Source organism: Notolabrus celidotus, chromosome 9, assembly GCF_009762535.1.
Source record: "Notolabrus celidotus isolate fNotCel1 chromosome 9, fNotCel1.pri, whole genome shotgun sequence".
Taxonomy (NCBI): Eukaryota; Metazoa; Chordata; class Actinopteri; order Labriformes; family Labridae; genus Notolabrus; species Notolabrus celidotus.
In genome coordinates this window covers 33,488,036-33,512,588 of record NC_048280.1, presented here as the reverse complement: position 1 = coordinate 33,512,588, position 24,553 = coordinate 33,488,036, and the positions used below count along the sequence as shown (strand labels likewise).

General features: G+C 43.4%; 1 protein-coding gene across 1 annotated transcript in view; it reads right to left on the bottom strand.

Moving 5' to 3' along the window:
- Positions 1-24,553, bottom strand: part of LOC117818342 (protein crumbs homolog 1-like) — a 55,672-nt gene that overhangs the window by 11,066 nt on the left and 20,053 nt on the right. Inside the window, exons 3-9 of the mRNA XM_034691170.1 lie at positions 24,220-24,415; positions 18,602-18,741; positions 16,819-17,004; positions 16,609-16,722; positions 6,386-7,339; positions 2,272-2,813; positions 1,504-1,669 (exon numbers count right to left, since the gene is read on the bottom strand). Coding sequence (XP_034547061.1) covers positions 1,504-1,669; positions 2,272-2,813; positions 6,386-7,339; positions 16,609-16,722; positions 16,819-17,004; positions 18,602-18,741; positions 24,220-24,415 — 2,298 coding nt within the window. The remainder of the gene's footprint in view (positions 1-1,503; positions 1,670-2,271; positions 2,814-6,385; positions 7,340-16,608; positions 16,723-16,818; positions 17,005-18,601; positions 18,742-24,219; positions 24,416-24,553) is intronic.

The window sequence follows — 24,553 nt, the reverse complement described above, 5'->3', positions numbered from 1 at the left end:
TCATCATCCAGCAACTGTCCCAAAGATTCACCAGCTAAAATGGAACTGTGAACATATTTGAGTCAATTCACCCCAACTAGGGATGACCACAATTAATCGATTATCGATTAATTGATTGTTAAGAAATTACTCGAAACACACATTTTTGCTATCAATTTTCGGTCATGTGGAACAAACATCATGTGGTCTCATATTACACTCATCTATCAGGGAGGTGTTTTAAGTTTAAAGCATGTTTTGATGTGAATCAGCTGTTAAAGGTGTTGCGCACAGTGGGGACGCTCAGCTGGCGGCTGCGGCTGTGCGTCAGGTCTCCACGTGCGCTTTTTAAAAGAGGATCCATACAAAACTGCTGCCAACAACAACACGGACACAAAGAGTGACAACTTTAAACAGGATATTTCCACCTTTGGATACAAAGGCAACAGACAGGTGGGAAATTCAGGTACGCTACGTTTACAGACCAGCAACATCAGATCCATCTGGGCTTTTCTCCAGCGGGACTGATTATGACCCGGTTGCGCTCCCGGCTGACACCTGATTGAATACACATGTTTATTTTTCTCAATAAGAACGAGTAGACAGAAAACTGGACACTGTGAGTCTGAAGTACTTTTCTGTTAGTAGTCTCAGCCTTCACTTTATAAGATTATGTCCATGGAGAATATTTTAATGAGCCTGATCGTTGATAATCAGCGTGTCAAACGTGTGCCCGTATTCAATCCTGTCAGTTAGATGCATTTTGTTGCTGTAGAAAATACAATTTAGGGGGAAAACAACGTATTTGGCATTGTTTTTGACGTAAGAAGAATAATGTTTTTTTTAATCAATTAATCAATAACTGATCATTAAAATTTCCAAAAATCGACCATGGAAAATACTTTAAATGTACATCCCTAATACAAATAGTTCCAAGGGCAACTAAGAGTGCAAATGGTAGTAAGCATGTGCTTAATCTATGTTACAATTATGAGGGGGTAGTTGGAAAATTTCTCACCTGTAAGGGGTCCCTGACTCCAAAGAGTTTGAGAACCCCTGCTTTAGAGACTCTGACAAAGGCCTGGGGTGGTGCAAAATTTAGGGAATACCGTTGCCTCAGTGTGTTCTCAAACCCTTTCAGATATCAAATATTCAGCGTCTCTTAAAATCTGTACCCGTGATGTTATATATACGTAAATAACTATAGTGTAGTTGCACTGACTGGTAGTGTCTGTTTGACACCTTGTGTTACTAGAACCATGATTTCCTGCTTCATGTCTTCTCAGCTTGCCCCGCAGACTCTTCAGGTCATGGTCTTAGTTTCCTCTGTTGTGCTAAGGAGTTTTACTTTCACCCTGAAGTTGAGTCTAAAGTTGGAAAGCTGTCCTCATCATCTTCTGTTTCTTGGTTCTCAAGAACTTTCCAAGAAAGTCTGATAAAGAAATTAACGACACGTATAAACCTGACTTGGCTTCCACTTCCTCTAGATAAAAAGAGCAACGGTCTCTGCCAAGGATTACTCACACTCGTAACCATCCTGGAGGTCCACACAGTTCACGCCTTCAACACAGGGCTTATCCACACACCACAGACGTGTCTCACACAGCCGGCCCGAGTACTTAGTGGAACAGTTGCACTTGAAGTCATTCCAGGTGATCTGACACCGGCCACCATTGAAGCAGGGCTCGTCCTGCGAGACAAACACAGATGGGAGGATTAGATGGCAGAATGTAAAACCCTTCACCTGATGCGACCGCAGGTGTAGAAGCTGCAGAGTGGATTGAGCAGTAACACACAGATCAAGTGTTCACAACTAGATCAGTGTAAGCAGAGCTGTGGCAGTGCAGCCAGGCTATCAGAGAGCACTGCGGGGGCTAATATGATTAGCGTAAGAACAACACACTTGAAAAACACGATAATTATCACAGACTTTCTTTTTGGCTGTACGCAAATCCAGCGATTAGACCAGACCGAAACGTGTGTTTGATCTGCAGTCGGCTCAGCAGGTTCTTGCAAAGGCTGAAGAAGTCCAACATCTTAAATATCAGGCCTCAGAAACATATATAATGATCAATTTATGTCCTTCTTGTGAAGCTGCATCACATTACACTTCATTAGTCTCACTAATTATTTCTTCTGTCCAGGAAAGACATGAATAAGGCTTATGTTGCATTTATAAAGGTCTTAAAAGTCTTGAATTCAACTCACTGAAACCTGCAGAAACCATGTTTGTCTAAAGGTTATTCTGTAATCTAAGCAGTGATCATGCAACAGACTTTTTGTTTTTTGTACCTTGCATGTATCATCACTCTTGCACCCCTGTAGGACGTTCTCCTTCGAGCTCTCTTGGTAAACCTCCCACATCTCTGGATGATCCCCGGCGCTCAGGTGTTTGTGGTCCAGCCGAATGTCCTGCAGGCAGCCTTTGAAGTTTCCCCCCCAGGCGTTTGTCCTCTTGCCAGCAGGGAGCCCTCCAACATACGCCACGTCCCCCGCCTCTACGCTCACGTTCCCGATGGCGCGATGATTCCCCGCTTTAGGGAAGACCACATGTCCATACCGCACCTTTACAGTCACCAAATTATAGACCCCGTCAGTGACAAACTGGGCCTCAGACAGCAGCATGGTGTGAGGGCTGTAGATCGCCACAGTGCCCTCCTTCAGGTAAATCGTCAGGTAAGGCTTTCCTTCTCGGTGGAGCTGCAGGAGCAGGCCGTTGTGTTTTAGGGAGCGCATTAAGAAGGAGATGGTGAAGTTGTCCCCGTGGGTCTCTGAGATGTTGAAGACGGCGTAGCTGGTGGTGTTCTCATGACCGAAGGTCCAGGATGGATACTCTGAGGAGGAGGTGAGAGACACAAAGGTTTACGTTTCTTACTCCAGCACTCTGGAAACAACGCAACATTATCAATAACACTTTCGGGGAATCACCAGCTTTGCAAAAAATGTGTGAGAGAGTGTGACTTGTGTTCTAAACAATGAGGCCAAACACCTCCTTTATTTTCCATAAAAATTGATATTTCTCTGATTAGTTGATGTTTGTTCCTTCAGTGAGCAATTGGCGATGCCTCAGTGATCTAATGAACGTCTTAGAGGGTCCTTTGTTCCTTCAGCTGTCAGATTTTTTAATAAACACTTGTAATTATGGATATGGATTATGCCTTAAATGGTGTGACTGTATTATTTATTTATTTGTCGTGTTTTGTGACTGTATTGTTATTATTTGTTGATTCTGTGAACAGACCCTTTTGGCACATGAGTTTCCCCAACAGGGGATTAATAAAGTTCTAGAATCTCATCTAATCTAATCTTGTTCCTCAGCTGATGTTGGCATTCCCTCCAGTTGATTAATATGTTCCTCATTAAGAATTGTATCACTTCAGTGTTGGATGATTTTTATGTCTTGTTGCTTTGATTGTTGATTGCGTTGTTCTCTTTAAGGTTAACCTCATCCCTCTTTAACACACACACATAAACGCACCACTCTCCACCAGGTGTTGGCTCTCTTAAATGGACTGGATAGTGGAGGATGTTACAGTTTAGGGGCAACCTCTGGTCTAAAACTTTGAGTCCAGTGTGGAAGTGCTAAAAGCTGCAGTTCTTCGAGGATCTGCTTGAGGCTGGCTCTGGAAGTCCCGGAAACCACATACACACCAATTCAAAGAAGCCGATATTTTACACATAAATAAACATGTTTACAGCCTGGTTCAAAAAATGAGTGTAGTCTCGATCAGCACGTGAATTCTTTCTAACGCGGTAATTTCAAGGATATTTAGATTATGAGTTTTCCATTATAAGAGGCACAGCTGACTTGATTTGCAGGTGGGAACGCTGTAGCTATTGGCTAGGAGGCCCAAACTCCGCCTCTTTACGTCAACAGCTCGACAGCAGCAATATAATAATAAGAATAATAATAATAATAATAATATTTATTTAAAGGCGCCTTTCTAGGCACTCAAGGACACCGCACAGATACATATATATATATACATACACAAATTTACATTAAAGGAAACAAAATCAAAGTCAAAATGAAAACAATATAAACTAACAAAGTGGTAAGAAAAATAATAGAAACAAAAATTACGAAGTGCAATGGGAGTCAGACGGAGTAGGCGGTTTGGAAAAGATATGTTTTGAGTTGTGATTTGAAATGGGGGAAAGAATAGATGTTTCTGAGTTGAGGTGGTAATGAGTTCCAGAGACGGGGAGCAGAGCGGCTGAATGCTCGGCTCCCCATAGTGGTGAGACGGGCGGAGGGGACAGACAGGTGTATGGAGGAAGAGGATCTGAGGGAGTGGGAACATGGAGGCTCCCGCCGCCAATTGGCCTCAAAACAGCTCTTCAGAAACAGATGGGTGACGTCACAGATACTACGTCCATTATTTATACAGTCTATGGGTTTAATTCTTGCTAGTATTTACTCTGGCTTTATGCATTTTTGTCGAGTTGTTGAATATTTTAAAGAAAGTTTGATGTACCTGATGTTGATCTTCTTCATGATGTGCCCAAAGTTTGAATAATCTTTTATCAAGAAGAATTTAAATCTGTTGTTTAATCCATGCAATCTCTTTAGCTATATTTACATGGACCAATAACAAATGGAGTGTCAGTAATAACCAAGCGGTAACCTCCGGTCTGAAAATATGAGTCCAATGTGGAAGTGCTAAAAACTGCAGTTTATTGACGATCCGCTTGAGGCTGGCTCTGGAAGTACTGGATACCACATACACATGAACGGGAAAAAGCCGATCTTTACAGCAGAAATAAACATGTTTACAGCCTGGTACAAAAGACCAGTGTAGTCTGGATAGCTCATTTCTCGATGTCCTCTCACTGTGAGGGGGGTGAATTTTTTTCCTAACGCAGCAATTTCAAAGATATTAAGATTACGAGTCTTCCAATGAGAGGCACAGCTGCCAGGGGGAAGACTGCAGCTGTTGGCTAGGAGGCTCAAACTCCACCTCTTTACGTCACACTGGCTCCACAGCAGCAATATGGCTGCTGCTGCCGATTGGCCTCAAAACAGCTCTTCAGAAACAGATGGGTGACGTCACGGATAATGTCCATATTTTATACAGTCTTTGATAATAACCTGATCAGAATGAAAGTGCTTCATGTGAACGCCTCAGTTTAAAGGCCCTGTGAGGAGTTTTGAACTGGCTGAGAAACATTCTGAAAATGATACTGATGCCTCTTTATGACCTTCAATAGCAAACAAGTCCATCAGCAGCAACACTGACACCTTCTCTGTTGTCATTTTTAATGCCTGAAACCACCCTGGGGGGGTAGGTGTCAGACCAGATGATGGACATCTCGCTTCAGAAACAGCCTTTATTTGACTGTTTTTCATGGCAAATAATCACATTGCCTGATAAAGTTGACTGTTGAAGACAAAAGGACGAGGTTTTTGTTGAAAACACTACTTTTTGCATGTATAGGACAAGAGATAAGAGGTATCGCTTTGTCCACAAGGGGCGCCAGAATCGATATAAAACCAAAGTTCCTCACAGCAGCTTTAAAGAGACTGGACCAATCTGGCCTGTGGAGGATTTCTTTTTAAACGTAGAGTATTCTGTAGTATCTGTACACCTTTGGACCATAGACTGTATAAATAATGGACATAGTATCTGTGACGTCACCCATCTGTTTCTGAAGTGCTGTTTTGAAGCCAATCGTCGACGGGAGCCATATTGGAAATGCTGAACTCAACATAACTGCTGTTGAGCTAGCTGTCAATCAAGACAGCCATGCCCTAATTTGGGCAAAACTCCAGATTTGTATAAGTTTAATATCTTAAAATATAATGAGTTAGAAAAATATTAATCCCCCGTACAGTGTGTGCTGATAGATAAATGAGCTTTTAAGCCTGAACTGTTTTTGAACCAGGCTGTAAACATGTTTATTTCTGCTGTAAAGATCGTCTTCCTTGAATGGGTGTGTATGTGGTTTCCTGTGTTCCTGCAGCCAGCCTCAAGTGGACGCTTGATGAACTGCAGTGTTTTTAGCACTTCATATTTTAAAACTGCAGGATGCCACTTGGGCTGTATGTCAATGAAGAAACAAGTAAAGCACAACTCTGAGAGAAATTCTTCACATTCCAAATCTCCTCAAACTGTGTTTCCTGATTATAACATGATCTGGAAATATATAACAGTTTTATAAAAGAAGTGTTTTTAACTTCTGCATCAAACTCTTTGATTTTGCATGGACGACTCAAACAGAAGAGCTGACACCCCAAGGTGATAATAAAGAGGTAGATAAAGGAACTCTGGTGTGCAGATAAGTATCATCTGTAGAGTAAGACGCCCTCCAAAGCAAACATTTCAACAGTTCCTCCTACACATACTTCTGGAGACTCTACATGAGAAGCTCCTGCAGCTCTGATCTGTACTCTGAGCACCCTTACCTCTCTCACAGCTCTCTCCGTAGTAAGGCCGATGACAGTCACAGCTGGCACGAACCCACTCATCCACACACTGCCCACGCTGCAAACATGGGTCCTCCTCACACCAGTCCTTTTTGCTGCATCCAAATTCCAAACCCTGGTTCTCCTCTCTGATGAGGTCCTGGGGCAGAAGTGGTTTATGGTCAACCCTCAGGTCTTCCATGCAGCCAATGAACCCGTGTCTGCTGGCTGTGTGGGATAAGTATTGTGTGGGCGCCCCGCCGATGTACAGCTGTTCGAAGGAACTGGGCTGGAGGAAAATCAGATGGTTGTAGCCCTCATTCTTCACCTGGCACTCCTCTTCACAGCCGGGTCCTTGTATGACCAGAACCAGCCTCTCGTCCATTGTCACAGTGACCTGCCGCCATTCCCCGTCATTGACTCGTCCAGGTAGAACGGCCTGCAGTACTTTCCCTGATGTCACTCTGGCCTGAAGGGAGCCTCCGACAAGCTCCAGGGAGACAAATCGCTCAGCAGTGCCCCGGTAGTACAGCACCATGTCGGGTAAGGTGCTCTTAAACCGGAGCTGCATGTGGAGCCCGTGGTTGTAGTCGCTTGTGGACCGTTTGGTCTTCTTTTTAGAGGCGGGCAGCTGAATGTAGACGTAGCCCTCAGAGTTGAAGGAGAAGGTGGTGGAAGTGTTGCAGCGTTCTCCCGTCCAGCCCGGCGGACACAAACAAGTGTAGTTGTGCTGTCCATCATCCATCAGCACGGGTACACAGCCTGCTCCGTGTTGACACTGGTGCTCTTGGCAGCCGACCAGCGGGACGTCACAGTCTGGCCCACCCCAGGGCTCATGGCCCGGCTCTGGCGCAGGGCAGTGACACCTATAATGGTTGGCAGCATCTTCGCACGTGGCGCCATTCTTGCAGGGATTGCTGTCACACTCGTTGATGTCTACCTCACAGTGCACACCTGAATGGAGAAACACTCATGTTTAGTACACAGGTCACAAAAGAGATCATATCTAACAAGATGACAGCTGGGGAGTCAATCAAATGCTAAGTGGATTGCTTTGGTGCACAAAGGTAAGCCTGAACAAAAACAGATGAAGCAGCAAAGCATGAGTTTGTCCATCAGCGTCATTAGATGAGGAAATGAGTGCAGGAAACTGCAGCTTCATTAGCTTCAGACACATTTCTGTAACACGATTAAAACCAGTATCTGTCCTTCTGAATGCATCCAGCTGATGTTGAAATGCAGCTCGTCAGACAAACTAGTGCCACACACACAAACTGTGCCAGAGTGTCAGACTGTCTGCCTGCTCAGTCGTCAGTAAGCCTTGGCAGCAGCAGTCAAGTTGCATTAACAAAGTCCTTTAAAATACTCTACTCCCGAGGAACCCTGAAGCTGTCGTCCGCTTCTGTGCCAGGATTCAATCCTTCAACACGAGCGCACAAACTTTGTGTTAGCGTAGCGTTGAAGTGCTGAACTGTACGGTACCTGTCAGCCACCAGGGCCCGCAGCAGCAGCAGCACCACAGCAGCATCAATATGTTTCCCCTCATGATCCACAAAGTGAACAGCCAACACACTCCTCACACTGCCAGATGACACAACCAGGTCCTCCCTGCCTCTCTCCCCCTCTCTCTTTCTCTACAGCCTACAGAGCAGAAGTGCAACCACTCCTCCACTCCGTTACCCAGCAGACACGCAGGAGTGATTACAAGGCAGCCCTGCCCACCTTTCCTCCCTCCTGCATCCCTCCCAGAATCCCTCCCTCACACCCCCCCCCCCCCCCCCCCTGCTCCTCCCGTGTCTGCAGCCCAGCCCGAGCAGAGCAGTAAGCCTCCTGACTCCAGCTGGCTCCTGTCACTGTTTGACAGGGGGAATGCAGTGCTGCAGTCCCCTCCCTGCTCTCTGTGCTGGTCTGTGGATGCCCACTAGCGGCAGGAGGTGCTGCAGTGAACCTGCAGGAGGTGCTGCAGGTTCAGACCTGAGCGCGGCTCCGCTGATATATGGATCCCATGTGGAACTTGTTGTAGATTGTGCTGAAGTTTGCACATCTGCTCTCCAGTCTGTGTCAGAATGTGTTTCATTAGATTTATATTGTCTTTGCAAATGTTGGACTATGACACAGTCCGCAGTCTGCTCTGGAAGAAGCAGGGAATAGGACAGAGGACGCAAAGTGAGGAAGATAGTGAGCTTGACTTCAAAGGTTAAAGATAGTGATTTACATTTTTCCAACAGCCATTGGATGATGTGAGGATGTCAGGACAAAGAAGTTAAAATATGAGTTTAAAATATTTCCCCTCTGCCTGTTGACACTGTGACAAAAACATTAGTTTCTGTTAACGATCTAAATTGGCTTCCTTTTTGGGTCTTGTTCATCTAGTTGGGATTAAAGATCAGATTTTCTGATTTTTAATCACACACATTAGATAGCGTGTCCACTGCCTCCTTCTTTTGCATTGGGAGGGCCCAAAACCTCAATTTCAGAGCGCCGCCCACCAGCGTTTACTGTTGCTAGGCATCGAAAGTCGTCACGTCGACACTTCCGCCTCCCGTTAGGTCTGTTTTAAAATGCTCTGTATGCTTCATACTTGCTTTCATTCAATGACATTTTAACATGAAACTGTAAAAAAATATCCTCTGCACGGACCTCCGCCATTGTGCTGACAAAGATGGTTGCAGAAGTCCCGCCCCTTTCAGATTCTGACTGGTCGGTGGTCAAGAAGTGACATTGATGAGCGTGGCAGTGTTTCAAAACTTAAAATGCTTTCAACTGAGAGGGCTGCGACTAAAATCAGCTGACACTTTTATTAATGAACTGAAAACAGGTTAGCACATCTCCCTTCCTTTTTTTAATCTGTGAAAAGGGGGTAAAAGAAGTTATAGCATGAATAAGGAGAGCATTATTATTTTTTATTCTTATTATTTTTAATTATTATTTAATTATTCTAATTATTATTTTAATCATTATTATTTTAATCATTGCTTTAACATTTATTTATCTTATTTATAAAAAAATATTTATTTATTTATCTATTATTTCTTGTGTTTATCTGATCTTGTCAACTCTACCTTATTTTTAACTTCCCCTCTTACTTATTTTATAAATTTTATTGTGTTGATTTTCTTTTATTTTTAAGTATTTTATTTATAGTCATGCCTTTTTTTATTTTACCATTGCTGTTGTTTTCTGTCTCTCTGTTATTCTGTGAAGCACTTTGGGCTGCATGTTTTTATGTATGAAAAGTGCTATATAAATAAAGTTGAGTTGAGTTGAATAAGGAGATCAGACTCATTGTTTAAGTCAGTGGTGTCCAAACTTTTTTTCAAAGAGGGCCACATTTGACGTTGTCAGAATAACTCAGGGCCAGTGGCTCCTACTGAGACTCAGAAATCATGAAAGCTATATATGAAATCTCTTTAAAGACAATTATTTACTTTTTTTTTCTCAATAAATCAGTAACTAGGTAGTCCTCAGTTCTCCACAAGCCATGTAAACATTAGCAGACTGTATCTTCTTCTGGAGGAAAATGTTTGGAAATGTGGGAAAATATTGTATCATTATTTTCCTATGGCAGGATCACAATATGGATTTCATCACACTTCTTTTTCATGTTTATTTTTAAGATTTTTCTGACCAGCAGACAACATTTTAAGAACTAAAATCATTATTTTCCTGAGTTCTGAACATTTTTTATGCACCAAATTTTGCCTTTTCTGCACAATTTCATAATTCATGTCTTGATAAAATGATAAAAACATTAATTTGAAAACCTGTCAGCTTTAAGAGTTCTTGTGTTTCTTCTTTATTGCTGTCTTGCAGAATTCCCAGTGCTTTGGCTTTAGACAGGTAGTCCATATGAAGCTTTTTGAGACGTTTCTGGATTGACTTTAGTTTTGTTTGTGCGCTTGAAAGAAACTGCAAATGTACAGATGATGCAGAATGAGATTAATTTCTGTGCTATAATTAACACTTTTTAAGATGGAAGCTTGGGGCCATAAATAAATGGACCTTGGGCCGCGTTTGGCCCCCGGGCCGTAGTTTGGACATGCCTGGTTTAAGTGTTAGTCAATGTAATACCTGATTTGGCCACTAGAGGCTGAAGTGCAGCACGAGCCAGGGAGAAATCAGTGTCCTCAAAGTGATTGTGATCTCAACATGAGCCACTGCATAATGTGAGTGGTTTGATAGGAAGTTTCCAACATCATTGTAATATCTTTATTTTGGAAGCCAAGTTTTTTTTTTATTCATGTATTTATTTATTTATTTATTCCTATCTTTTTATTTAACATTTTCTCAAAGGTAAAAAAAATGTACAAGCTAATTGTCTGTATAGTTTTGATGATATTTTTGATTGACAGACCTGAAACTGAAATCTTTAAGATGCGAGACTCAGGAAAACTGCATTGTCACATGGCGACAGAAAATGTAGTCCTCAAAAATCATTCACGTCCCTTTAAAAAATATAATTAAATTAACAATTTCATGAAGTCTTTAAAAGCCTGTGTGTAAATCAGATTCAACAGAAGTGACATTGTCTTTTTAAAAACATGACTCCTCAGCCGTTGGAAACAATCAAACCGTGGGGGCACAGCCTGATGAGGAGGGGTTTATCTGGACCAGCTAAACCCCGGCTGCTCTGCCGACCACCTCTCACATGTAGAAAGTCGACCTCGCTCACACGTGCCATATGAAGATAATAGGATCATATTTAGAGCAGTGTGTGGGGGTCTGTTTTCTTGCTCTCTTTCATGCCACAGTGACACATTGAGGAACAAACAGACGAGTGACTCTCAAATCGTCTGTGGAAATCCTTTGTTTTACTCACAGTGTTTAATATCCTGTTTTTTTTTTCATCAGGATTTAATTAGGCTGCTAAGAAGCTTTACTGTAATCTCCCCTCCCCCTGATAAATTTCTTAGGAGACCCCCGTTTAATGCCTACAGTGCACGCCTGACATATGGCACCTTTTATTGGCTTTGTTGTTTTCTATGCTCCTCCAAACCATATGCCCTCTCATCCCCTCTTCCCCTCCTCCTGTGTTTCCACGTTCTGCGGCTTCAACGGGCCGAGTGTTAGAATATCAGCCTCTTGTGGTGTTGATGAGCGCTCTTGGCTGAATTCCTCTCGCCTAAGTCCAGATTGTGTGTTCCAGGGTCAGTTTTTTTGTGCGTTTCTTCCTGTTTTGAGTGATGCAGTGACAAATCTCCTCTAATGAGGAATTAATACCTTGGCTGGCCATGAGGAATGATCCGCGGGAGAGAGATTAACCCTTCATTGTTTGGCCTACGAGAAAATCTGAGAGCTGGTGTTAAGGTTATCTCTGTTCACTGGTCTCTGCTGAGGGCTCACTTTAGATCATTCTGTCCTCAAAGGGACATCCAAGTGTAAACATTCAGTTAAAAAAATAATGCATTTAGTCCCTTTCACAGATGCAGAGACGCCTAGAAATGTCCTGACTTCATCTGGGTGGGCTGCATGTTTGAACACAAACTTTTTCAGAGTTTTTCCTGACGCCCCTCTAGATCGAGGTCTTTGTGAAGCCGGGATGAGCCAACGTCTGAACGCAACAGGTCTCAGTTTAGAAAATTCATTGCTACAGAGCGATTCACGATGAGCTGAGTTTCTCTGCTCACTGTTCGCCTCAGTCATCTGTAATATATTCTCTTCTGTTTTTCAAAAACGTCCTTATACATGATGTACAGACAGTATCACTCATCCTCCTCATCTGCATGGTCTACCCAGACAACCCTGTACCCAAACCAAACATAGTACTTACTGATGTGAATGGGGATGGGTATCAAGATCTGGTATCTGCTGTCATTAGTGAGTCTTGAAAGTATCAATACGATCATGGACAGACGATGCTCCTATGTCTTTATCACTGATCAGTATCTATTTATTATTATTCAATCTTTTAAATCCCATCGTATCCATCCTCTAATGATGACAAAGCCCCCTGCTTCAGACAGTGATGTTGCAATAACGCAGTCTCAGGCTGGAGAACGTCTGTATGGCAGGCAGAGCAGAGCGTGAAGCGCATTGCTGCAAGAACTTCTTCAGAGCAGCCTCTGAGTCCTGGTAGCTCAGGTTGCAATGCTACAGATCAGCTGGACTAAAAGATGAAGGTGAAATGCATTATTTTTTTTTAAATAAGTCTGCAGTTATTAAGTAGTTAGTTAGCTTTGGTTGTTAAGACTTCAAATGTGTGTTAAAGTTTAATCCATGCAGCAGCCCCAGCTTCATCTGCAGCATTCTCCATCCATTATCTTGACTGCTTATCCCGTTCAGGGTCCTGGGGGGCCGGAGCCTTTCCCAGTTGACATTGGGCTGGAAGGTTCCAGCACCGGCAGGGACGAGTCATCAGCCTATCACATGGCAAGCATGGAGAGACAGACAACCAATCACGCACATGCTCACGCCTATGGGTAATTTAGAGTGACCGAGTAAATGCAGATTTATACTTCTGCGTCAAATTGACGGCGCAGCTTACACCGGATGTCCGCGTAGCTCCCGTACCTACACAGAGGCCTATGCATGAAGCTGACGTGCACCTCCTCAAAAATATAACTAATGGGACTCCATTCTATCATCAATACATAAATCCTCCATCTGTGCTAGACACTGTCTACTTCAATTTAAGGTGGTCCACAGGGCTCACATGTCCAAGGTCAAGCTGTCCAGTATCTACCTTGATTTAACATGTGACAAGTGCAATTATATTGATGCTTCCACACCTTATCTAAAATATTACAGAACAATGTAAATCTTAGCCCTACTCTTGCCCTGTTTGGTATTGCTGGAGGAGATAACCCCCACCCCACTCCTACAGAACACCGCATGGTCGCCTTGGCCTTGCTCTTGGCCAGACGTGCAATCCTGCTAAAATGGAAGGGTGCTGCCCTGCCCACGCTTGACCAGTGGCGTCAGGATGTAATGTCCTGTCTCAAACTTGAGATGCTACGTTTTTCTATCAGTAGCTTGAAGAGGAAATTTTATGAGACATGGGATCCTTTCTTAGCCTACTTTCATGACACCCAAACTAAAACATCATGAGATGAGCTTTGAGCCGGCCCTTGGCATAGGAAGTAAGATCTGACTCTGTGTGGTGCGCTGCAAACTAACTCTGACATATTACACCTTGATTTTTTCAGGACAGCTTGGGATGGGGGGAGTGGATGGGAGGGTGGGAAGGGCTAATGCACTATATCAGGTATTACTATCACTGCTGCAGAGTCCTGTTCGTCTTCCTTGTTTTACACAAGACTGTACCATCTGTGGCAATGAAGAACATTACCGCCCAACCCTGGTGTTTTCTGTCTTTTGTATTTTACAAAAGTTTTCTAAACGCTGCTGGAGGAGAGAGGAGCGAGGAGCGAGGAGACTGATCGTAGGAGGGATAATCGAGGAAACACGAGAGCAGACTTTGCGGAAGTCTTTTCTCTGAGAGACACGCCCCCTTATCGAATATCACTCACTGATTGGACGCTGCAGCGGCTCGGACTTAACCGAAACTTAACATCAGCTGAGTTTAATAACAGAGAAAAGACGGACCTTAAAAACAGTCACTAAGGGTGCCCTGAAACAGACCTTAAAAATGGTCACTAAGGGTGCCCTGAAACAGACCTTAAAACAGTCACTAAGGGTGCCCTGAAACAGACCTTAAAACAGTCTCTAAGGGTGCCCTGAAACAGACCTTAGAACAGTCACTAAGGGTGCCCTGAAACAGACCTTAAAACAGTCACTAAGGGTGCCCTGAAACAGACCTTAAAACAGTCTCTAAGGGTGCCCTGAAACAGACCTTAAAACAGTCACTAAGGGTTTCCTGAAACAGACCTTAAAACAGTCACTAAGGGTGCCCTGAAACAGACCTTAAAACAGTCTCTAAGGGTGCCCTGAAACAGACCTTAAAACAGTCTCTAAGGGTGCCCTGAAACAGACCTTAAAACAGTCACTAAGGGTGCCCTGAAACAGACCTTAAAACAGTCTCTAAGGGTGCCCTGAAACAGACCTTAGAACAGTCACTAAGGGTGCCCTGAAACAGACCTTAAAACAGTCACTAAGGGTGCCCTGAAACAGACCTTAAAACAGTCTCTAAGGGTGCCCTGAAACAGACCTTAAAACAGTCACTAAGGGTTTCCTGAAACAGACCTTAAAACAGTCACTAAGGGTGCCCTGAAACAGACCTTAAAACAGTCTCTAAGGGTGCCCTGAAACAGACCTTAAAACAGTCTCTAAGGGTGCCCTGAAACAGACCTTAAAACAGTCACTAAGGGTGCCCTGAAACAGACCTTAAAACAGTCACTAAGGGTGCCCTGAAACAGACCTTAAAACAGATACTAAGGGTGCCCTGAAACAGATCTTAAAACAGTCACTAAGGGTGCCCTGAAACAGACCTTAAAACAGTCACTAAGGGTGCCCTGAAACAGACCTTAAAACAGTCACTAAGGGTGCCCTGAAACAGATCTTAAAACAGTCACTAAGGGTGCCCTGAAACAGACCTTAAAACAGTCACTAAGGGTGCCCTGAAACAGATCTTAAAACAGTCACTAAGGGTGCCCTGAAACAGATCATAAACATACGTTGGTTTCTAAACAGTCTGTCTGTGATGAGCTGAGATTAAAAAGTGTTTGATGTGAGTTTTAAACACAAAATACTTAATGCAAAATCATAAATTCAATATAACAGAAGGTGGATTATGTTATATCTGATTGTTTTTGTCAGATTCACTGTCTAATGAAACAGAGTAATAGAGTCTAATTTTAAAGATAGAATATATATTAAGGATCAGTTATTCCTCCTGTTAGTTTCCCCGTTTGTTCTCGTTTTCTTCATGAAGAGAAGTCTGACAGTAAAGTTTGTCTGTTAGTAAAAACACTTGTTATATTTCCTGTCAGGTTAATAAAGTTTCATACGAGGCTGATCATTAATGAGCACAGGGTTTCAAAAGAGTTGCATGGTTTCTATTTTCCCTTAAAGTAAATAAATAATTGAATAATGAGGCATTTTACCGGTGAATCGATCCGTGATGCTTCAGGATGCTTGTTAAACAGGTAAACACAGAGACAGAGCTCTGTTACTGTTTATGTTTATCAGAGTTATTACAGTGAACATGTGTGCAGACACAAACAGCTGTTAAAGCCGTCATCACAAACCGACGTGGCTTAACATGACGCTCCGGAGGAAAGGACGTCTCATTTCTCTAAATACAAATCTCCTCTCTCCTCTCTCCTCTGGTTTCATTTCCTCGCATCTCTGGTGGGCGGGACTAAGACGCAAGGAAACGACGCGAGGAAGAGATGCGAGGATGGACGTTTAGAGCTTTGAGAAGCACCCTATGTTATCACGTAGAGGATGACGTGGTCTCTGTAAATCCAGCCCTGTGATTGGTCCACTCGGCAGCATTGTATTTCTCACATTTACAACACTAACGGGATCCCGGCTCATCGGCCGTGTATTTCATCTCCTCCTCTCTATTCTTCATGTAATCATGTCTGTATGATAAACAGCAACATGTATCAGCTGTAGATTAACATAACACACTCTGAATCTCTGTGGAAAAGTAAACAGAGATCGTAGCGGGGCCGGAAGCAGGCGACAGTGCTACCCATTCTCCATCGCTAAATTTGGGAAAAGGTTGCAAGAAACAAAATCAAAAACACAGAATGTCACAGAGCTGTCGCCAAGCTTACTTTTAAAGATGTACTTCCCTTCAGTTTGAAGATATATGTTGGGAAACCACAGTCTTAGCTCCATGAGAGGACACACAGGAGAGAGACCAGGCAAAGCTATGTTTCCAATTTTCTGGCATGATAAAGAAAAGTTGTATCTTCTAACATTTTGCACCAAATAATGTAGTGTAGTGTCTATAAGAGTCCCAAGAAGTCCCAACCAGGGCCCATGTGCTTTCCCCACCATGTGATTCAGTGCTTTGCTGTAAGAAAAATATCTAATTTAAAGATTTAGATTAATCTTTTACGCTGCAAATAGGATTAAATGATTACTGTTCACTTCATTTGGTAACTTTCAAGTTACCGCTCCTTCTCATTGACCACGCATGGCGGTAATTCAGGCGGATGCTATCACAGGTTTTAAGGACGGCCCTCACACTGACTCCTTCAGTCAGTGAGGATGAGCAGGAGCAGGACACGAGCCTGCGGGGTGTCTCTGGAGGAAGAGCAGCTGAGTTTGGTTTCGTTAGGAGATAAGAGCAGATAAGAGGTGTCTCCTACCTGTGAAGCCGTCTGGACACACACATTGATAAGAGTTGATCAGATCCTGACAGCTTCCTCGGTGCTGACACGGAGCAGACGCACACTCGTCCACATCGATCGAGCAGTTGTCCCCTGCAAACAGAGCACACAACGATTCATGTCTGTGCTCTCATCACTTCACGATACGTTCATTCACCACAAAGGTTTGAGGGATCGTAACAGGCTGACCGGTGAATCCTGGCAGACAGTGGCAGATGAAGCCCGCTGCATCTTCGTAGCTGAAGTTGGCTTTGTTAAGCTCAGGGAGCGTCCACTCGTTCAGGATATCTGAGCGCTGGAAGCATTCACCGCCGTTCTCACAGGGATGCTGCTCACACTCGTCTATGTCCACCTGGCAGTTCTCTCCTTCAAAACCTGGACACACACACACACACAAGAAAGACACGTTCACAGGAAAGGTTGGTTCCTCTTGGAACAATTGCTTCATATTTGGTCACTGTGATCAATAGTCCACTGTCCTTCCTCAATATTTATATTCTCTATTCCCATCGACAACTCGCCCCTCTTCCCCTCCCTTCAGGTTAAGAGTCTGGGTGTCATCCTTGACAGCACCCTCTCCTTCACCTCCCATATCAACCACGTCAACCGGTCCGCCTACTTCCACCTACGCAATATTAACCGTCTCCGTCCTTCACTCACTTCCCACTCCACGGCCATTCTTGTTCACAGCCTCATCACCTCCCATTTGGACTATTGCAACTCCCTCCTGTTTGGCCTCCCCCACCAAAACCCTCCATATAAACTACAACTGGTTCCAAATTCAGCCGCCCGTATCATCACACGCACCGCCTCCTCCCACCACATCACACCCATCCTGCAACAGCTCCACTGGCTCCCCATCACACACCGCTTCAACTACAAAATACTTGTCCTCACCTTCAAATCCACACACAACCTCGCCCCTCCATATCTCTCTGACCTCCTCCATACTGCCACACCTGTCCGCACCCTCAGATCCTCCTCCTCCATCCACCTCACTGTCCCCCCTGCTCGCCTTGTTACCATGGGGAGCAGAGCCTTCAGCCAGTCTGGAACTCTCTCCCACCTGACCTCCGCAACACTGACTCACTCCCACATTTTAAATCCAAACTCAAAACCCATCTGTTTAAACTGGCTTACTCCATCTGACCACAACTCCTCTGTCCATTCACTTCAAACTTTTTAAATTGTGTTTTATTTACTGTTTGTTATTTAAACTCTGTTTGTTTTTAATGTTGTAAGGTGACCTTGAGTTTGACCTATAAATAAAATGCATTATTATTATTTAAAAGCATAGACATAATAACAGCAGCTTGAAAAGGAAATGATAAAGCTGGATTGAGAGAGAGTGTTGAGATTAAAGTTATTGCCAGCTGCAAATCATTTGAAGCTCAAATGAAGACAGTGAATGTGTTCAATCACAGAAGCTTGAAGCTGGTGTGGACAGAAGGAATAATTACAGCCTCTACGTACAGTCAGCACATGTGATACACGGTTCTGTTTTCAGACCTGCTTAAACATCAGAACCTGTCCTTGGATTTTTAAAACCCTGTGAAACCTGCTCAGACCTCTATGAGACGCTCACACATCCTCTCACACATGATCATGATAGCAAGAATCAAATGCAGACTGCTGACATCCTCATCTCTCTGTCGCAACACGCTCATGCATCACTCTTTATAATTCATCACAGCCCTGCAGGACTTAAACGGAGCCACGCTGCTGCTTTTATATCTCTACTACAAAAAGTGAACGTTGCAAAAAGCAGCTAACTTCTCCTGTGACAAAACCAGGGGTCACGTCATCCAGCTCCTTTGTTCACTTTGAGTTATGTGTGGGAAAAGCTCAAGCTCTTTTAATGACCTCTGTTTAGTGACCTGCAGAGCTAAAGACATCTGGTACTGAGCAGAGTGCAGGACTCATGTGATGTGCATTGGTTAAAGCAGGTGAGGATGTGCAGAGTTGGGTTTACCTGGCCAACAGAGGCAGGTGTACTCGTTGATTCCCTCCTGACACGTAGCTCCGTGCTGACAGGGGTCAGAGGCACATTCAGGGATATCCTCCTCACAGTGGTCACCCACGAAGCCCGTCCCCTCACAGTCACACGCGTAGCTAGAGAGAGGGCAGAGAGGAAAAAGAAGAATCTTCAACGTGGTTCCTCAGAAAGTGGAAATGTAGTATAATTAGAAAAATGTAGACATTTGAATTTTGTACTCTGTAAATTGATTTTTCCTTCATTTGCAGAGATTTTCCCAAATTCTGGTATTATAAACCGTAGCAGCGTTACACATTTTAAAAGATCTCTAGATGATTCTGAAGGCAGCCTGGAGACAGGTGTTTTAATTGCTGCGTGTATGACCCATCAAGTCCTTTATTACGGCTAGGCTTGATTATTGTAATTCTTTGTATGTGGGTTTAGACATGGCGTCTATTCAGCGCCTGCAGCTTGTACAAAATGCGGCTGCTCACCTCCTGACTGGCAGGAAAAAGAGGGAGCACATCACACCTGTGCTGCGTGCTCTCTCACAAAATTGATTTTAAAGTTGCACTTTTAAAGGTGACATATCATGCAAAATGGACTTTTTAATGGCTCTCTACCTGAAATATGTGTCCCTGGCATGTCTACAAACCCCCCGAGAATGAAAAAAATCCATTCTGCCCCTGTTCTGATTTCTCCACCTTTCTGTAAATGTGTGTGAAACGAGCCGTTTCAGACTTCAGTGTTTTTGTTACGTAACAACAATATCCGGTCTGTCACGGAGTCAGAGCTCGGAGCTTGTTCAGCCCATAGACTGTATAAAATACAACTCAACCCCTCCTCCGTTTTTCATTCCCTGCACAAATGTGTGGTAACAAGGAGCTTAGGAGGGAGGCATGCTAGTTGTAGGCTGACTTAATAAACACAGAGGTCGGTTTTACTCCCCACGTCTGCAGATTTGAAGATCTAGTGGATGATTTTTATTAATCATGGATAAGTGCTAGTGCTAGTTAGCATAGCTACATAGCTACATGTCGTAGCTGTGTACCAAGACACACGTCAACATACTGACAAATAAAACAACAAGAAACACAGAATCTGTGACCAATCCTTCAGAAAAGGTCCCGCTGCCTTTCTGGCAGAGGTCGGTTTTAATCCCCACGTCTGCAGATTTGAAGATCTAGTGGATGAGTTTTATTTGTCATGGATAAGTGCTAGCGCTAGTTAGCATAGCCACATAGCTACATGTTCGTAGCTGTAGCTGTAGCTGTGTACCAAGACACACGTCTACATACTGACAAATAAAACAACAAGAAACACTAGATCTGTGACCAATCCTTCAGAAAGGTCCTGCTGCCTTTCTGGTAGAGGTCGGTTTTACTCCCCACATCTGCAGATTTGAAGATCTAGTGGATGATTTTTATTTATCATGGATAAGTGCTAGCGCTAGTTAGCATAGCCACATAGCTACATGTTCGTAGCTGTGTACCAAGAAAACACGTCTACATACTGACAAATAAAACAACAAGAAACACTAGATCTGTGACCAATCCTTCAGAAAGGTCCTGCTGCCTTTCTGGTAGAGGTCGGTTTTACTCCCCACATCTGCAGATTTGAAGATCTAGTGGATGATTTTTATTTATCATGGATAAGTGCTAGCGCTAGTTAGCATAGCCACATAGCTACATGTTCGTAGCTGTGTACCAAGAAAACACGTCGACATACTGATAAATAAAACAACAAGAAACACAAAATCTGTGACCAATCCTTCAGAGAGGTCCTGCTACAGGCGCCTCTCCGTCAGGATCAGATTCTGGATCAGATTCAGAGGGTTGAAGTAACGCGATCTCTGAGCAGCCGTGTATATTCAGCCAACATGTAAACATTAGATCAACGTGCTGGAGAGCCGAGGCACATCCACTTCCTGAGGGGGCGTGGTCAGAGAGAAAACAGAGTGTTCTGAGGAGGACTGAAGAAGAGGGCTTTTCAGGCATGCCAAAATCTGATTTCAAAGTGTTTTTTTGAGCACAAACTTTAAAGACATGTTTTGGGGACCTCTTAGACCAATATATATTGATGAAAAAAGCGTGATATGTCACCTTTAACTTACAAGGCCCTAAATGGATTGGCACCATCCTACTTGGCTGGTCTTCTCCTGGCTGTTCACAACCCAACCCGAGCACTGAGGTCAACAAACCAGCTGCTCCTGGGTGTGCCTAAAACCGAGAGACCGAGCCTTTGCAGCAGCAGCCCCCAAGCTCTGGAATGGCTTGCTTGTTGTTGTTTATTGTTGTCTTCATGTAATTTTTACTTTTTACCTTGTAAAGCACTTTGGCCAACACTGGTTGTTTTTAAATGTGCTATATAAATAAAGTTGACTTGACTTGACTTGACTAACAGGCTCAGATAGTGTCATTTTAAAGTGTCTGGAAACATTATGGAAGGGATCAATAGAAAGATAAACCTTGTTATAATCTCGGACCAGTTTAGTTTAATACTTTTGAACATCAAGATATTTCTTAAAGGTGAAAATGATTGTTGTCATCTCGTAGCAAAACTGAGAGACAGTTTGGCTGTTCAGATCCGTGTCTGGTCCGTCTCCAATCCATCACAGCACTGGATCTGATAGGTTTCTATTCTAGTTAATGTGTTAACTTCCACTGGATCCGCTCCATTGCGTTCAGGCTGCGTCTCTGATCCAGCAGATCGGAGCCCTCCGGATCAGATACACAAGACTTCTATTTTTGCCGGATGCCGGAGCACGATCAATCTCAACAGAGCAGATGGAGCGGGACAAGAAGTCAGGTTTCACCAAAACAAAATGAAAACATCCGGTTAATTTTCAGAATAAAACACTCTGTGTTATCACCAGATCGTATTTCACTTAACTACAACAACAAACCAAAGTCATGATGAGCGGAGCCAGGCCTGGAGTCAACAGGTCAGAGGTTTTCAGAGGACCAGAAAGACAACAAGGATGAGGAGAGGAGGAGGAGGAGGAGAATCCTTGATTCAGTGATTACCACGGGGAAACCTCACCGGTGGGTGTTTATGGACGAGAGAGCACGGAGCCGGACCGCAGAGGATTTGAGACGGACCAGACACGGATCTGGTGGAAGTCCTGTGTTAGGATGATTTATTGAAACTAAACATTGACGGATCAGAGACAATATCATTTTCTTATTTTAAAATGATGTCAACCTGTTTGAGGAGAGTCATCACAGACACACAGGCAGCTGAGGTGAGCTTTCTGTCTGTGGAACACCAGCGTTATCTCTCCTCCTCGAGGTCAAGACGATTATATAGTAGTGAGTTGTAGTCTGTCTGCTGGAAGGAAAACTTTGTTCTCTGCCAGGACAAGTATTTTAATCTCACAATGCGCCAACCTCCAAACAAACAACACGCTTCTACTAATCTAGCTGCAGAGAGCCGAGCGCTGCAAACACCGGTGACCCAGGTGCAGCTAACGTTAGGAGGAGCCGCTCCATCCAAACAGCCAAGGGTGGATTTAAAATCACCACCAGCTCAACAATCTGTAAACCAGGAGGAACTAAACAGACTGATTGGCCACGGTTACCTGATGTTTTTTAATTCAGAATGAATTATTCAGAATTAAATCATTCAGAATTAAAGTTTAATCGTCTTTATTCAATTCCTCTAAAAGTCTGGGGGTAGGGAAGGGTTCTGATTGGACAGGGGCGGGCGTGACGTATTTATGTCTACTAGAAGAAAACAGACTCCTGTTCCTGCTTCTTTTATTTTGGGTTACAACATGGAAGACCACATAATAAGTACAATTTTCACTTTGATTTTGATTATAGTTTTGAATAAGCAGCTGGACACAAACATACTGCTTCACTTTCATCAGCTGAGGAGGAGAAGAGAGATAGAGGACCAGAGAAGAGAGGCGGAAGACCGTACTTCTGAGAATCAAAGCCAACGGTTAGTGCAACGGCTGCTCTACCTCAGCCGGGAATATGTGCGTCATGGCGACAGGACAAGGGAACGAGCATGCTCAGAATGACCGGAATTAATTTAAGGCGGAATGAACGTACACATCAGGGGTGTCCAAACTTTGTTCAAAGAGGGCCACATTTGATGTTGTCAGAATATCTCAGGGCCAGTGGCTCCTACTGAGACTTTGGAATCCTAAAAGTTACATATGAAATATCTATTTAATAACAATTATTTTAATTTTTTTTCTCAATAAAACAGTAACTAGGTAGTCCTCAGTTCTCCACAAGCCATGTAAACATTAGCAAACTTTATCTTCTTCTGGAGGAAAATGTTTTTCATTTGGGTCGGGCAATGTGGGGAAATCTGTGTCTCATTATTTTTCTATAGCAGGATCACAATCTGGATTTCATCACGCTTCTTTTCCATGTTGTTTTTAAGACTTTTTAAGAATTATTTTCTTGAGTTCTGAACACTTTTTTATTCAGCAAATTTGACCTTTTCTGGACAATTTCATAATTTTGATCTTGTCTTGTGTCCTCTTTTGTGTCTTCTGAACTTTTAGTGTTCATCAAGAACATTTTCACATCATGATAAAAACATTAATTTGAAAACCTGTCAACTTTAAGAGTTCTTGTGTTTCTTCTTTATTGCCATCTTGAAGAATTCCCAGTGCTTTGGTTTTATACAAGTGGTCCATATGAAGCTTTTTGAGACGTTTCTGGATTGACTTTAGTTGTGTTTATGCGCTTGAAAGAAACTGCAAATGTTCAGATGATGCAGAAGTGGATTAATTCTTTGCTATAAATAACACATTTTAAGATGGAAGCTTGGGGCCATAAATAAATGGACCTTGGGCCGTGATTGGCCCCCGGGCCGTACTTTGGACATGCCTGGTATACATGATCGAGGAATTATTCAATTCAGATTTAAAATCAGAATAAACCAGACACTTATTCGGAATGGTCATTTTCATTCAGAATTAGATCATTTTTAATCTTTTTAAAGAGGATTTAATTTTAATTCTGAATTAAAGAGGAATTAAAAGTCTCATGTAAACGCAGCCATTGTAAGATATGTTGTTGCTTCACATATCACCTGTTCAGTCTGCTGCTTTCAGGGAACTCATGAGCCAAACACTGGGAGGCAAAGGGAGTAAAAATCTGAGGCAGGAGCTGGATGTATACACTTAGCAGGAGCTATCAATCCAAATCCTGCCACAGCTGATGTTGATATCAACAGAGGGATTGGGGAGTACGCTCGTAATGCAACCATTTGATACTATAACAGATAAGCCTGGAAAACAACAACACCTGGTGTGTTCAGGAAAATGATGTGATTTTAAAAATACAGCAAGAAGTGCGTTTGAAAACATAATGTGCATTTTTTAATTCAACCTTTCCTTCTATATATCGTACATTACAAACTTTAACCATCAAAACATGCTGTAGATGTTAACTTCATCTATTCTGTGACATCATTATTGTTTAGGTGAGATGATGCTACATTAGAACATCATTTGATTGTGGTGGGAAGTCAGATTCCACCAATCGAGATCTGTTAAGGCTTACGACACGAAGACTGTGCAAACATCACATGGATTAGCATGCATGAGCTAGTATTTGTGTGTGTGTGTGTGCGTGTGTGTGTAATCCTACCTGTTGACCCCGTCTATGCACCTGCCCTCATTCAGACAGGGCATGCTGGCACACTCGTCGATGTTGACCTCGCAGTCTTGGCCCTGGAAGCCCGCCATGCACTCACAGGAGTACGATGCCACGTGGTCTCGACAGGTGGCGCCATTCTGACAGGGCTGCACCTCGCACTCGTCGATCTCCGCCTCGCAGTTTATCCCTGCAGGAGACAGAGGCGGAGGAGGAAGGAAGGATGGCGGAAGGCCAAGGTGTCAGTTTGGCCACACAACTAATTATCCCGTCACCGTACGGATGTGACCCATAACATCGCAGCGGCCAAGAGCTCAGCTGTGAATGG